The 17217-nt window shown below is 37.1% G+C and overlaps 1 protein-coding gene across 1 annotated transcript; it reads left to right on the top strand.

The window, feature by feature from the left end:
* The first annotated feature begins 3168 nt into the window (after positions 1 to 3168).
* Ilp7 (Insulin-like peptide 7) lies at positions 3169 to 15467 on the top strand. Its single transcript, XM_090165033.1, has 3 exons — positions 3169 to 3441; positions 7464 to 7615; positions 15178 to 15467. The coding sequence occupies exons 1-3, from the start codon at positions 3326 to 3328 to the stop codon at positions 15375 to 15377; spliced, it is 468 nt and encodes a 155-aa protein (XP_090021159.1). The 5' UTR covers positions 3169 to 3325; the 3' UTR covers positions 15378 to 15467.
* The last annotated feature ends 1750 nt before the right edge of the window (positions 15468 to 17217 follow it).

The following is a 17217-nucleotide window of genomic DNA, read 5'->3' as shown; positions in this document are numbered from 1 at the left end:
TCTGTTGTAGAACGCTCACGTGTCGTGCAGGAGAGCTCGGGTTCGAATTCCGTCCGATACTAACGCAAATTGAAAAAAATTTATACTTCATCCAATGACAAAAAGAGATCTATTTTGGAAAAAGCTTTTCCCTAATTCCAAAAAAACTGCGAACGCAGTGATTGCACTTTGCCCCGAAAATGCGTACGCGTTCGCAGCCCAGACAGACACGGTGATTGTAAAACTCCTCCTAGGCATCGACAAATAACATTGGGACTCATAAGGTAAACCAAACTCCCGGCAGGGAAATTTCCCAAGAACGGTCACGCTAAACGACTGGATCGCCACCTCGCAATTTTTAAGGAAACAAAAATATAGGACAATATGGCTGTCTCCTAGCTCTCTGTTTATTTACGAAAAATTTAAATTTTTTACGTATAATGACGGTAAAAAAGTGTTTTTATGGCGACTGCAAGAATGATTCAAGGCGCGAAGTTGAGGGAATTAAATACTATAGGTTACCAAACCCTAAAAAACAATTTACAAAATTTGAAACGTGGTTATTGAACACATTGAACAGCGGTTGGGACTTGGCCTATTTTGATAAATTCGACTACTAGTACGGGTAAAAGAGGGTAGTTCACCGGCAAAATTCGTCCCAACTTGCAATGTGGCCTAAAAATTATATTTTGATGTCTACTTTGAGGATCCGATGAGTCCGCAGCGATGCGGGGTGGACAACACCGTTTTTGGGGGGGCAAGGGGCCGAGGAGGATGAATAGTTTCCGAGCTATAACGAAATATGTGCGAACCATAAATGGTGTTTTTTTCAAAAAGTTCGAAAATATTCATTTAAACCACCACCCGTGTCTACAATTTTCTCCCCGGACGACCACAATGTATTCATCTTACATACTACTAAGTGCTGAATCGAATGAGACCAACCGCAGCGCCGTGGAATGAATAGATAACGAGTGATGACGGAATTTACATTAGATAATTGACATTTAATCCTCAAACAGGTTCTGAAAATGTGTTTTTTTTTAAGTTACATTTTAAAAAAAAACACCATTTATGGTTCGCACATATTTCGTTATAGCTCGGAAACTATTCATCCTACGGGTATTGCGGTTGGTCTCATTCGATTCGGCACAAATTAATACGTACGATCCGAAAGTATGGTTGGTCCTGGCCAAATGGTTGATATACCTTTTCAACATTTAGTGAAATTCCGAAAAAAACCTTTGTTTAGTGTACTTTTGGTCATACCTCCGAAACTATTAGTCCCAGCGATCCGCGGCGTGTCTCATTCGACTCAACGTTAAAACATACTACAGAAACGATACCCAACTTAACCTAAATTTAACATTTGGGGATTTTTTTTCATATTAGAAAAATTACGGGCATGTGGTTAGTCGCATTCGACTCAGGGTGAAATGTACCATCGGGAACAACACCAAACATGGCTCAATTCGGTGAAAGAAATTTAGGGGGCAACTGCCCCCTCCTGCCCCCATTGCCCCCCCCCCCCCCCAAAAAACGGTGTTGTCCACCCCGCATCGCTGCGGACTCATCGGATCCTCAAAGTAGACATCAAAGTAAAATTTTAGGCCACATTGCAAGTTGGGACGAATTTTGCCGCTGGAGAGCTCTTTCTGGGCCTCTTTTACCCGTACTATTCAAGAAGAGTGCCAACTTGGTTATTAATCCAAGGCACCAAATATGTTTGCTCGCTACATTTCATAGGACAATCTGGACCAACTATTTTAAATCCACATCTAGTTCCACTAATTGGAAAGGTAATTAATCAGTCTGTTTATAATATTTCACACATTAGGTTTTCAAAATCGTTGTTAAGAATATTTGAAAAAAAACCTATTAGCCAAAGCCTAATTAGCTAGAAGGCATAAGCAATTACAAGCACGTAGGTATAGAAAGTCTAAGGGGGGGGGGGGCGGGTTATAACACAACCAGATGAAATCGCGAGCGTAGCGAGCGCGAAATTTTTCGTTAGCAATAAAGTACTGGCCAGACTCGGGACGAGTGACAATGACATTTCCGCACGTGTATCAAACGAAGTTTTTAAAAAAATTTAATGTTGCGCTCCTTTCGTAAGAAAGGAATCGAGTCCTAAGGGGGGGGGGGGGGTTAAACCCCCTAACCCTCCCCCCTTATATACGTGCTTGAGCAATTATCAAAACAATATTCTAAACACCAGGCTAGAAAGATTCATTTCATTTTCTAACTATTCCAAATTTATTATTACTAACACAAAATTAATTAATCCTGTATCAAAATTACTCAAAAAACATTTTGAGGGCAGTTTTTTATCTATAAGAAAAAGCATGGGTGACGTCGACATACGTCACGCCGATATTACTCTATTAGCGACTTCTCATTGACTCGTTTGTACGTTGCCACTTTGTCCTAGTCTCCTAGATTTCTTACTCCAGAGAGCCGCGCTAGAGTTAGGCTAGACAGAAAAGGACAAACATTTCTATGCTTGCCTTATGAGTCCCTATGTTATATGTTATTTGTCGATGTCCTAGGGGACACATATATATAGAGTAGAATATAATAGAAATATTGTTTATTGTGCAATACAACATACAAAAAATTGTACTTTTCATAGTATCACACATCGTTAAATTACATTATTTTAATCCAGATTAAAATTACTTAAATATTATTACTTATTACTAAGCCTCGTCATTCTATACATTATTTACACGTGGTTAGTTATAAAAACAATGATGATGGAATGCGAATCGAAAGTTGTTTAAGATACATCAGAAAACATCGGTGGGTTTGTTTGGAAACAATATTTTTATAATTGAAGAATTGTACTTTAATTTATTGAATTCGAAATAGTCTAACTGATTTGAGTACTTATTGATACTTTTTGCAAACGGGATAGTGGATGTGTTTGACCTTGGTTAATATGAAACAAATCGTTATGTCTAAGGCTATATATATATATATATATATAAACTTATTTATTTCTTTATATTTATAAAATATTATAAATAAACAGGAGATACTTTTTGTATATTATTTATTATATCTGCTTAAAAACCACCTCTCGCCCAAAACATTCCCCCTCGCATCGTACCTTTAAAAGAAGACCAATAAGGCGGGAACACCGAGCCACTGGTAACACTGCAAACAGGGTCGCCTTAGAGCGCCACTCAACGGAGAGGGGCAAAGATATAAAGATCGGTCGTTGCCTATAGCTAGCCTTTTGGCCGCTCACAACGACCCGAAGCGGTGGTTCTTACTCGAGTATTATGAAGAACAGAAGCGAATAATTTCCAAAATTCGATAACATAAGAAAATACAATTCAAAATGATTATGGAAGTAATCGTCTACAAGAGAGTAGGAGCTTTCATGTGTTTTTGCATGTTAATTTGCGTCGTTGAATCCGAGATCGACCCGGCTTGGCAAAACGTCTTTAACACGAGGTAAAATACTTTTATTATATTTACTAGTCTTGGCTGATATCCGTAATTTAACTAATTCTGATATGGCAAATCGGTACCTATACCGATATCAAAGGTTTTACCGATATGGCAAATTGGTACCAACACCGATATCAATGTTTTTAAAGATATGGAAAATCGGTACCGATATCGATAATCCGATATGAATGTTTTTACCGATATGGCAAATCGGTACCGATACCGATATGAATGTTTTTAAAGATATGGCAAATCGGTAATCCGATATGAATGTTTTTAACGATATGGCAAATCGGTACCGATACCGATAATCCGATATGATTGTTTTTACCGATATAGCTAATCGGTACCGATATCGATAATACGATATGAATGTTTTTACCGATATGGCAAATTGGTACCGATACCGATATGAATGTTTTTAACGATATGGCAAATCGATACCGATACCGATAATCCGATATGATTGTTTTTACCGATATGGCAAATTGGTACCGACACCGAAATTAATGTTTGTACCGATATGGCAAATTGGTACCGACACCAAAATTAATGTTTGTACCGATATGGCAAATCGGTACCGATATCGATAATCCGATATGAATGTTTTTACCGATATGAATGTTTTTAACGAAATGGCAAATCGGTACCGATATCGATAATACGATATGAATGTTTTTACCGATATGGCAAATTGGTACCGATACCGATATGAATGTTTTTAACGATATGGCAAATCGATACCGATACCGATAATCCGATATGATTGTTTTTACCGATATGGCAAATTTGTACCGACACCGAAATTAATGTTTGTACCGATATGGCAAATTGGTACCGACACCAAAATTAATGTTTGTACCGATATGGCAAATCGGTACCGATATCGATAATCCGATATGAATGTTTTTACCGATATGAATGTTTTTAACGATATGGCAAATCTTTACCGATACCGATAATCCGATATGATTGTTTTTACCGATATGGCAAATCGGTACTGATATCGATAATACGATATTAATGTTTTTACCGATATGGCAAATTGGTACCGATACCGATATGAATGTTTTAACGATATGGCAAATCGGTACCGATACCGATAATCCGATATGATTGTTTTTACCGATATGGCAAATCGGTACCGATATCGATAATACGATATGAATGTTTTTACCGATATGGCAGATTGGTACCGATACCGATATGAATGTTTTAACGATATGGCAAATCGGTACCGATATCGATAATACGATATGAATGTTTTTACCGATATGGCAAATTGGTACCGATACCGATATGAATGTTTTTAACGATATGGCAAATCGATACCGATACCGATAATCCGATATGATTGTTTTTACCGATATGGCAAATTGGTACCGATATCGATAATACGATATGAATGTTTTTACCGATATGGCAAATTGGTACCGATACCGATATGAATGTTTTAACGATATGGCAAATCGATACCGATACCGATATCAATGTTTTTACCGATATGGCAAATCGGTACCGATACCGAAATTAATGTTTGTACCGATATGGCAAATTGGTACCGATACTGATATTTAGAAAGAACATTAGTTCAGGGCTAGCTGTGCCATTTACACCGTATTTCTGATTCGTCTTTATCGGTATGAGTAGCTTTTTTCCCATGAATCAGGAAAAATCTATATTTTAGAATTCCGAAATTAGTAACCGATACCGACATCATATCGTTATATTATTTAATATTTACCCTGAATACGCCGAATTTCTTACATGGAAACAAACATATTGAGATAAGCCCTTAATTAAAAGGCGATTACATAATTATTCGGTTAACTCTGCCTTTCACTGGTAGTTGGCTGCTTGGATAGCATATGTGTCTTGCAGCGAGCCAGCTTACAGTGAGAAACAGAGTAAACCAAATAACTATGTAGTCGGCCTTTAAGGGTTTGATTTTAATGGTTTTAGTTATACTAGATGGCGGCCATTTAATTTTTGGTCATAAATGGAATAAATACTTACTTATTTATTACGACAACTTAAGTTCAGCTCAGGAAAAAATACCAGTAAAAGAAAAAGCAAAAAATATTTATTTTTCACGTTTTTTTATATAATTTCTACGTTTCCGACTTTCGGGAAAGTCTGGTAGGACTAGGACTTCGGGTATTTAGTTATCGGCTTCTTTTAATTTAGTTCCAGTAAATCATCTTCCCAAGAAATCGCCAAGAAGTAATATTTTCGAGAGCCAGGATCTGCAAGTCACTGTTTATATAGTGCTTGTTAAAATAATGGAAATTTCTCACCTTTACGGCAGTAACAAGCGTTCCCTTTTAACCAGGTAGCTTTTTTGACATATTAAGACTTTGCAAAAACACGACGTTCTGTTTGCAGGTGAAAAGTTTCCATTACTTCCACCGCGACTTCCACAAGCACTATATAAACAATACCTTGCGGGTCCTGGCTCTCGGAAATATTACTTCTAAATCATATGCGCTACCTCGGAGAAGCTAGCGCCGTTACGCCATCTAGAATCGTTTCGGTCGCGAATTAAGAAATATAATTTAAAATCGCGATATGGGCTTTTGTACTGCGATTATTTAAGGACACAAAAAAATGTAATTTGATTTCACCAGCTTGTTTTCTAACCTAATTTGTTATTTTAGCTGTTTGAGCTAAAACATTATAGGTACTTTTAGTTCAATATACGTTTATATGATTTGAATTATGAGTTAAACTTGATATAAAATTAAACTTTGGTTTGTTACCGTTTGAAAAGATAATTAAATGTGTGAACAAATTATCACGGTGTTATGCCTTAAACGGTATTAATATTTTATTAATTATTTAAATCATGCTTTAGGGTTTAAAGTGATAATGAAAAGATATAATATACTTCTTTCTATTGATTTGGAGACAATAAATAAGCAGACAAATGATGTTTGCAATTTTTAATCGATTGAACAATTTTCTTTATCAATTTGAAAGTTCGCGCACTTAATCGTTCGTTAAAAATTAAGATTAGTCTATTAAAACATTTGCCAGCAAATGTTTCGTCTACAAATTGAAACAGATATGGGCGCGCTCCACGTAGTGATTCTACCCATAGAAATCTCATAGGTAACTAGAATGCTGCCGTGTAACTGGCAAATGGGCCAAACGCCGTGGCAGACGATAGCCAGATCTCAGCCAATCAGAGCTCAAAGAGTGGTTCTGCCAAGAATTTAATGTCACTAGAGAGAATGACGTCACCTATCTCCCGCTATAGTAGCGGATCCAAGGAGGATTATTATCCTCCTTGGCGGAACCACTCTACGGCCTCTCATTGGCTGAAGGTTCAAGGCGAACTGGCGTCAAGCTCGGCCGTAGGCGGCAGCATTCTAGTTACCTATGAGATTTCTATGATTCTACCTGACTAAAAATAAGTAAATTTTTGATAAAAATTGAAATCAAAACTAAAATCAAAATACGAGGTTACCATGAATGTATTAGTTGAAAGAAAGTGTGGTTTTGCAGTCTATATGCTAGTTGTAATTTATGAATTTTAATGGAAAAACTTCGTTAGATTTGCATATATATTTTTAATATACCTAGTGGTACTAGGGTCTTATATCTTTCGAGCCGCTTTGCAGATCATCATCAGAGATCGATCACAATTTTTTTCACGACTTAGAGTCTTTGAATAGTTTAAAATATGTTCGTTGATAATATCATCAAATGACGCATTAATTTGAGATTGAGATTCTGAATCAGAACTTGTATGAGGTGCAGTGGACTCTCTGGACTCTTGATTATCTACAAGCGTGTCGTGATTTAAAAAAAAATGGGATTGATGAATGATGAATTTATGATACGCCATATTCGCTATTATTTTTGAATATTTAGGTAAATTTTTCACTAGTCAAATTGACTAGTGAGCCCCAGATTTCGATTAATTTTAGTAGTCAGAGCATTTATTTTAGAAGTCAAATGCCGTGTCGACTAGTGCCTTATGTCCAACCCTGCTCACGATCTCCATTTTGTTTTTTTTTCAGGGGCGACGCTGATTGGAGGGCGTTATGGCACATAGAGAAACACCGTCGGTGTTATCAGGACTTGCTAGTTCATATGGACTGGGTGTGCGAAAAAGACATTTACAAACTAAGCAAAAAGAACGTCCCAACCAAAGAAGGCTCAAAAGAAATTGGTAAGAGTGCGTTCATTTTCCGTTAACATAGCAACGACAGTACATCATTTCAAAGCTGAACACCATTGTTTCGACTTTGTTTTGACTCGTTTGCCATAGAAACCAAGTCTCTCATGAAAGTATGACCTATGTGCTTCGCCAGAATTAAAGTTTACATTAAATAAGCGGATGCCACTGCTAGATTAGTATAAAATATAAATGAAATTCAAACTACTATCACAGCAGACGAAATTTTGTAATTACACTAACGAGGAGACTACCCGAGATGATAATCACCGATTTTGTTGAAACTAGGTGGATATGTAGACCTTATGGTAACAAGAAATTTCACCAAGGGAAAAGTTGCAATGGGCATTAGTTTTGCCATGGAAACCGAAAATGTTTTTGACAACACAGTATGTACATTTTCCCATTGAAAATTACATGGGAATCTGAGCACTTCTAAAAAATAATAATAATAATTCTAATTAAAATTATTAATTTTGATCAAATTCAAACAACTAAATTCTATTTTATTAATTTTCATAAAATTCATTTATTACCGTCGATTTGGCGATTAGTTGGTAAATACAACTTTTTATTTTTATATTTCGCTCTTCTCCATTTTTACCGATTCTGATCAATTTTGATCAAATTGACCAAAATTCATCAAAATATCATAAAATTAATTTCATTGGTCAATTTTGATATAATTTTTTGGTTTTGAAATTTTTCACAGGGGGGGACCCTTAGAAGCGCTTAGATTCCCATGTTATTTTCAATGCGAAAATAGACGTACTGTGTTGTCAAAAACATTTTCGGTTGCCATGGCAAAACTAATGCCCATTGCAACTTTTCCCTTGGAGAAGTTTCATGTTACCATAAGGTCTACATACCCACCTAGTTTCAACAAAATCGGTGATTATCAACTCGGGTAGTCTCCTCGTTAGTCTATCTCTAGATTCTTTGCTGAACAACGATAGGCTTCAGGCTGAGAAATAAGTAATTTTTTTAAACTGGACCTGTGGCCAGTAGAGCCTAGGTAATTTAATTAAAAACTGTCCACTTACCATTTTTAACCTTCATCATCAGGCTTTCATAATTTATGGTCAAATTATCTATTCTTGACAATATGTGCTAGGGCATAGGCTTAGTAGGTTAGTTATTATGGGTATTTCAAAATTTTGGAGTGTTAAATAAAGAACTAAAAATCTGCTTAAGCAATATGTAGAAACATCTTTATTGAGCAATGTTAAATTTAAAAAAATCACTACTATCACAAATGGAACGCATTGTAATGAGGTGTATTAAAGCTAATACAGTCAAAGGCAGCAAGACCCGACTCGAACAAGCCTACTGACTAGTACTGAGAGAGTGACTGTCGGTTTGCCACTCTGTGATTTACAAAATGCCAAGATCGAGCTCAAAGAAATGCCAAGCGGGAAATTTTAAAGCAGAAACGAAAATTAAGCGTGGAAATTTTGTTTTATACAGGTCGCCGTGTTTAATAAACAAGACGTACGACGGTCAGAATACACACAATCCTCCTAATGTGTTAAGTTTGTTTGAGCTATTCACAGCAACCTGCAGCGCCGTTATCACAACCAAAATATATCCACGGTCACACATATATACAAATTTACACTTATTTGTTACTTCTAGTCATACTTTGAAAGCATCGAAGATTCCTTCGATCAGTGTCACTCTTATTTTTTACTTCTGATAACAATTATTTGTTACTACTAGTCAGCCGTTGAGTGTCACACTTATTTCTTCTAGTTTTACGACAAAGACTAGTTCGATTAGTTTCATACTTATTTGTTACTTCTTATCACACTTATTTGTTACTTTGGATCACACTTATTTGTTACTTCTGATCACACTTATTTGTTACGTTGAGTGTCACACTTATTACTTCTGGTCATACGCCGAAGACTAGGTAGATCAGTGTCATACTTAATTGTTACTTCTGGTCATACGTTGAAAGCGCGGCCCACTCTGAACGGCCTTGAAAAACGCCAGAGGGAAACGGGCATCTATTAACACGCGGATTTACAATGTTGGAAATTGCGGGGGTCCGTATACGCTGCCCAAAAAACCTTACTTAGAATTAAATTTAAGGAACGTTTTTACAATTCTAGGTTATATGTAAACCACAGCTATTCAAAAATATAACTTTCATGAAAATCGGACTTAAATATGTAGATTTTTAGGCGGAAATCTAAAACCACGAAAATTGGGGTCCCGTAAATTACGCTGAAAACTATACTTAAATTTAATATTTACTGATATGACCGAAGTCGTAGGTCCGCTGAATCCTAACCTATCCAATAATATTTTTTTTAACGTTATCGGACTTAATTTTAAACAAAATATCTACCACACAAAGGAAATCACCGAAAATAGTAAATTGGGCAAATTCCCAACTTCTTGGGCTCCGATTTGAAAACTTTATGAAAGGCTATCAATGGTAATATATGTACTTTTGAACGAGATATCATTGACTCTTCTAGTTATAACCGTTGAAGAGGTATGCGTGACACGGCGCCATCGGCGGCATCGGCGGCAACGGCTACACTGTACGTGAGACTAATACACACAAATCCTTAGGATTGTGTGTAAAAAGGAGTGGGCTCAAATTGACTATAGGTTTCGGTCTCGAATATTTTTTTCTTCTTGCAATTAAGTAACAGATATCGCAGCAATGTACTGACTGACTGACGTTAGTGACATAGAAGCTCAACTTAAATTGGTTGGAAGTTACAGTCGACAGTGGTCAGCGCCACATATCAACAACGACGACGTTCCTTATAAAGACATCACGCTGCCTTATTCATAGTTCATATATCTATGGCCTTATTTCGAAAACCACGTAACTTTGTACACAAATCTTAAGAAGATACATAGTTTTTTAAATAAGTTAGCTCAATTGTTTTTTATTATTTCCACTTATTTATTTTTTTTATTTTGATTCAAAATTTAAAAAAATAACGTTTTCGCAAAGAAAATCCTAGGGAGAATAAATGGTCCTAGAACAGAAAAAAATTCCTAGGTAAAATTCCATGGTATTGAACATTAATACCCAGGTGCCAAGATCGATCTCAAAATTCCAAGATCTTGGGAGAAATGCCAAGGAGTGGCAATATTGATGACTGTATATATTTCTTTTTGCTAACTGATAAATTCGCTTCTTCTATAGATAATTTTCGGCGCTTTCGACGGGGGGCTACCATTTTTATTATTTCCCCCGTTACAGCCCCCCCTACTATGGGTAACCGGGTAACCCCCCCCCCCCATATCACCTTTAGTAGGATCTTTCAGTAGGATGAAAAAAAAGAATATTTCTTCCCAGGGGAAGGAATCCCAGCTGATTACATTGTAGCAGAGACATAGAGACCACGTAAGCGATTGTAGATTCTAAGCCTTGCCATTTTATCCCGTGTACTTTTCCTAATTTTGATCCTTGAAAGCTTTTAACTCATAAAACATAAAACTAATGAAGCTTACCTTTAATATTTGTGTTCTCTTAAATACTAAGGAAATGAATGGTAAATCACAAAGCCCTAAAAGTGATCTCCCACGCTACAGCTATTTTTTTAAACTAATAGAATTAACAGTAGGATAGTAGATACTGTATGGAAAACAGCTTTTCATCAACAGGGCTACCAGAACATTTTTACGAGTTTCAATTACAGACGCCGCAAAAGGTCTATACTGTGTGTAGAGTGTAGAGTGGACAGACTCACGACACCCAGTCACCCACCCATACACACCATTGACCCAAGGTGAAGCACAAAGCATAGAAGCAAAGACCCAACAATTTTAGGGATTAATATAGAACTTTTTTTAATGAACTAAAATCTTGAAGGGAAAAAACTTTGAATTAATTAAGTGGTCACCAGGGCCAATAACACCCCAAGCATTAATTTTTAAACTGACCCAGCTAATTTTTAAACTGGCGATTGGCCTGGGATAGCGCCTTATTTCGCACACTGATAAGCTTCGAGCTTAGGAAATATAGCGCCATCTGGCTTAATATTCGTCAACTAAATATGTGAAGAAATAGCAGACGGCTTTTGAATTTCTATGTTTTTCGGTTGACCTTTCAGCTGTTGTGCAGATATATTTTGAACGAGCAGACAGCTTTCATATATTAAATTTAAAAGTTGGTCAGTAGGCGGCGATACTTATGACTAAAATTGAAACTACGCACGAAGCCTATGCTCACTAGGTGGTTTCTTTTCGCCTGCTCTCGGACTATTTTTACTCTAAAACGTTGGATTTGCCTGTTCTGGGGATGAGACCACAGAGAGCAGCCTTGGAAATAACGGTGGTCAGGTGGTCAAAGACAAGTTTATTAATGGCTCAGACCAGTTTATTTATTCAAAATTTGGGGGGTCACTGGTCACCGTGTCCAGTTTATTAATTCGAAATAATATTAAATAATAGGAGATGACCAGTTTATTAATTCAAAGTTTCTATCAATTTTGATTTCCTTATTCACCGGATTTCTATGTACCGCGTACTACCGTCGCACGTCGAGCCATTGCAGAGTACCTCGCTCGCATCCCTCGAATGAGTCAAACTGTCGAAGCCCCCTCTGGCCTCAAAGCCTCAAACTTGCAATCCTCGAGTCTCGCTTTTCCGAGGGTCTTCTAGGCTATGGCAGTAGTCTTAGATGAGATAGTAGTATATAGTACTAATACTTAATACTTTTTTATTGTCAGGATAGAGAAAGTGAAATACACTTATTGGGCTCCCGAGTACGCACTTATATTACGTACATCAAGCATTCAAAAACAATATTAACATAAAACAAAATAATACAAAACAAGATTACCAACACAAGACAGAGATATAGATAAAAAACAAACAAAGGGGATAATATGAAAATTAAGTGGAACAGTATAAAAATTTTGTACAGACAAGAACAGGTGATTTGGGGAAGCTAAAGAGATTAAGCGGTACATAATACAACACACTATACAATAATATAAAACTAAATCAGATATTTACTGGGGGAAATGGGGAATGACTAGAAGGTCCAGCCCCGAAACTTGTCCAAACGTGATTTAAAAGAACCAACCGAGGATTTAGTTTTGACGGCAGAGGGGAGCTCATTCCAGTGGTTTATAATACGTTGAGTGAAAAAGACCCGTCTGGTTAAACAACTGCACCTGATTTTGTACAGGGTTGGTGCTTTTGACCAGACCACTTAAGGCTGGTTTACACTAAGGCAAAACCGCCGTGACGGCGGGCGCTAACTTTTGAAATCCTCGTTAGGCCTAATAGAAAATTTTTGCGTTCACGCCCGCCGTCACGACGGTTTTGCGCTAGTGAAAACCAACCCTTAATTGTAAAGAACTGGTCGGCCGTCAAGTCATAGAAACCATGGACAATCTTAAAAGTTTCAATGAGGTCAGTTCGAAGGCGGCGATCAGAAAGGGACAAAAGGCCCAGGCGCTTAAGGCGGTTAGGATAGGGGAGGGTACGCAAACCCGGGACAAGTTTCGTGGCTTTCCTCTGCACCCGTTCCAATCTATCAACGTCTTTAACAAGGTGAGGAGACCAAATGCTCGAGCAATAGTCGAGATGAGGACGGACATAAGCATTATACAAAATCTTAAATCTACTATTCTTGTGATACTCATAAAATAAAGTTAACTATTCTGAATACGTTTAAAATTAATGTTACCAACATAATCTAACTTCTAAACATGTATATGGTTTTTTAGGCTTATAAAATGACATTAGAACATTTTATATGAGACCAGTTCAATAATTCATAAGCTAGGGGGACACTGGTAATAATTACCAGTTTAATAATTCATAATCTAAGGGGTCACTGGTCATAACGTGTAGGAGTTCAGTGCCACGCTCGGTTGTTATATTGACTTCAATGTAAAAATAATAATCCGCTAGGGGCGCTCACGTCATACACATCTTTTGCACATAGGTTAACACAGAAACGTCAACGAATGAGATGGCCGCTGTAGCGCGAACAGCGCGTGATCAAACTTCGCCGTGCTCAAACTATTCGTTAATTACCACAGAATCGGAGTAAAATCACGTCAATGCGTTACTCTTCCTACCCTACTCCGAAATCTCGGAACAGTGAAAAGAAACCATCTAATGTAATAATTAAAGGGTTTAATAGACGAATAAAAAAAACCATTCAAATATTATAACCGATGAAAACTGGGTCTAGAGCGCTCGGGGAAGGGACACCGTGATTGGTTTGCTTTAGATCGTAGTACACGCATGCGCATTTACGATTTTTATTTCATTAAACATGGCTGCCCTTCAAAACATATTCAAGATCGTATCTTGGATCTCTTATATTTGTTTGGAAACTTCAATGGATTATCGATCATTATTTTAAATAAACTGAAATAGACAGAAAACACCATGTAATAGTTAGTGTAGGGAGCTGTTGGCTCGAACGCGTGGCATGCAGGGCTTGTCACCACCCTCCTACGCATTGTAACCCGGCCACCTGAATTAATGGCTTCAAAAGTCGCTTGATGACTTAGGCCTAAGGTGGTGCCTTGGGTATTAGCCTAGCTGATTATTATTATTATTATTATCAGTTAAAAAGTAATAATAGCTTTATTTTGATTAACGTTGAAAGTCTAATTTTAAACTAAGCCAAAATTAACGTTTCAAAAAGCTCTAAGTCTTTGGATTTGTTTTAGCAGACGCTGCGCTGACCAACTTTCAAAGATCGAATTTTAACGGAAAAAACCTTGAAAATAAATTTTTTTTTGGCCATAGGTGGCACTAGCGTCGGATTTACATCACATTTTCCTCACCATTTTCAAACAAACCCTTCCTTTGGGAAGTGGACTGGCGAGCTTGTTTATTTTTGAACCGTCTATAGGTGCTTTAATAAAACATCTTCCCAGAAATTGCCAAGAAGTAATATTTCCGACAGCCAGGACTCATAAGTTATTATTTATATAGTGCTTGGTGAAATATTAGAAAGCTGGAAACTTTCTCGAACGTAACATCAGTTTTTTGCTAAGCCTTAACATGCCAAAAAAGTTACCTGGTTAAAAGGAAACACTTGTTGCATACCGTACCGCAAAAGTAATATGTTTAGTTCTAAAGGAATGAGTTTTCATCTTTTTCCAAAAGATAATTTTATACGAAATGAATTAACTCTGCCTCCATGAGAAGCTTTAAAATTGCCTGGTATTATAAAAATATTGCATATAATTTTAATTATTTATCCCATAAGAGGATGATAATAATAATAATATTATCTACTTAGTTTTAAAAACATTATATATGTTACCTTAAAATATATTATCGAAAATAAACATTAGTATGTTCCTTATAAGCGTGAGTCGACGCGTTTCTTATCTGACGCAAAATTCTCATGACTTTGTGGCTAGCCATTCTAACCGTTTAACCGACCGACCGGAAATAGCTCCTTTCCAGAAGAATTTGGAGAGGGGAGTAGAAACCGAGTATCTTTTATTGAAGCGTCCATTGAGGTTTATTTCTAACAACAATTTTTCCAGGTTATAGCCTACCTACGGAACACGTTGAACTAACAATTACCGTTGTTTTATTCTTAGGAATGTACCCGTTTATCCCGGCCACAAAGGCGTTTAATTTCTTGGGCGGAGTAGTCCCGAGCCGATTAAAGCGCACGAGAGAAAGTAGTCAAGTGACGGCGAAACGCGGCATTATTGAGGAATGCTGCCATGGACATGCAGGTTGCTCCTGGGAGGAGTATGCGGAATATTGCCCAGCCAATAGGAGAGTCCGAACGTAGGGGAGCGGAGCTGAATATGTTTTTAAATGCATGTTAAAGTTTGATAAAAATAACAGAAACTATATTAAAGAAAAATAAACGCTAAATAGAAATGTGAATACATCTTTTATCAAAATTGAAAATAAAAGAAAGTAATATATCTGTTTTAGGTATTGACTCTATTTTTCCAACAGTAAATTAAGTAGTTCTTATATCATTACCCTTTCTACCATCTGGGGCTAAGATGGGCGGTGCCTTTCTATGCTTTACATAATCCCTTAAGCCAATCAGGAGACTAGCTGGATTTGTCACCTGTCCGGGCTAGGTGGACGCTGGCGTAGGGCACTATGATGATAGGCCTCCGGTGGTATGGTCTCTGTTACTAGGTACACCGGGCTATAAATTCTGACACGCTGGCTCTGAGGTATACATTTAGCATTGAAATAATACACAATGTATATACTAATTTAAAGTATTAAATATAATTTATTATACGTTGGATTCGCTCGCGTTCTACATGTCGAACAGTCTCATCGGTGTCGTGTATTCTTTTTAAAGCATTGATACTGGTCTTGTCGATTTAATCCTTACGGCAGTCAATATGAACTTAAATTGAAGTGACCCATTATTCCGACTTTCCCATCATTTTATCTCACACAACCTTCACAATAGCTTCATTTTCAAGCGATTTATTGCAAAAATAACAAGAGTTAGCTGGGTGGTAAATTTTAAACGCGGTTACATGAAGAGCGGCGGACGCGTTTTAAGTCAACGAAGGCGCCAAATTGTGAGACGCGTTTCGGGTACAACGTTAAAACCGCGAATACGACACCACGATTGCTCGTATGTAAAATGTTAATAGAATATTTTTTGTAGGAAATAGCCGGCCCCTAATGTTCGTAATTGGGTTTATAGCCGTACATACAATACTAACGTAGATATTCGAGATAAACCATTACTGTGCACCGGTTTCCCCCATAACTATTGCGCGTAAAACATCTATTTCTAACAGTAACCTGTGAAAAGATATGTTTTTGTTTTAGTAATTACTCCTAAAATATTTAATAACGCAATTTTGAACCATTATTCATTTTTTATTAAAAAAAAACTAGCTTTCTATGATTTTAAAGAAACGCGTTTTCAAGTGCGTTCTTAGCGATTGGAAATTATGGTAAAAAGATAACTATTTCTAACACTAACCTATGAAAAGATGTTTTATTTTGTGCATTTACTCTTACACGATTTAATTTCTCTATTTTGAGCCATTCTTCAACTTTAATTAAACATAAGTCGCTTTAAAGATGTCAAAAAACCGCGTTAGCGGCGAGCTAAAGTCGGCCATTTAATCTTAGGCGAAATAGAGTGTTAGTTCACCAGTTTGGCACTGATGGCGTAACTTTCGTTGCCAGCCAAACGAAAAGCATGGGCCAAAGGTAGGCTTCTTCAAATTTTTCTAAGCGGACCACGCGACGAAATTTGAAAAATCGTTCTAGTTTGTTCTAGGAATATTCATCCTCCTAGGTTTGTTATCCGATTTCTATGGTTGCCACCATAGAGATAGAAAAGAAATAGAGGCACTATTGTATCTGGCGAAGTTGACAACGAGTGCTGACCCCCTTTTCGCCAATGTAGGAAGCCATGAGATGGGCAGATTACGTGGCGCCATTGACGCGCGGTGAAATGAAATACATTATGCCTTTTTGAAAATCAACTGTCATTTGATGTAAACAAAGGAAGGATAGATGGCGTTGCAAATTCTGCCCATCTCCGCTTTCATACATGCGTGGGGGGGGGGGGGGGATTAATTTTCCCGGTCAAAAACAGGGGTGCCTTAACTAGGTAATCTTCCCTCTATTTCTTT

This window comes from Leiobunum rupestre, chromosome 2 (assembly GCF_980474605.1).
Source record: "Leiobunum rupestre chromosome 2, qqLeiRupe1.1.hap1, whole genome shotgun sequence".
Taxonomy (NCBI): domain Eukaryota; kingdom Metazoa; phylum Arthropoda; class Arachnida; order Opiliones; family Sclerosomatidae; genus Leiobunum; species Leiobunum rupestre.
The sequence above is the reverse complement of the archived record's forward strand: the minus strand, read 5'-3'. Positions and strand labels throughout refer to the sequence as shown.

Coding starts and splice junctions, on each gene's coding strand:
- Ilp7 (XM_090165033.1), top strand. CDS start 3,326: ATGATTATGGAAGTAATCGTCTACAAGAGAGTAGGAGCTTTCATGTGT. Junction 3,442..7,463: donor CAAAACGTCTTTAACACGAG/GTAAAATACTTT, acceptor TTTTTTTTTCAG/GGGCGACGCTGATTGGAGGG. Junction 7,616..15,177: donor AGAAGGCTCAAAAGAAATTG/GTAAGAGTGCGT, acceptor TTTTATTCTTAG/GAATGTACCCGTTTATCCCG.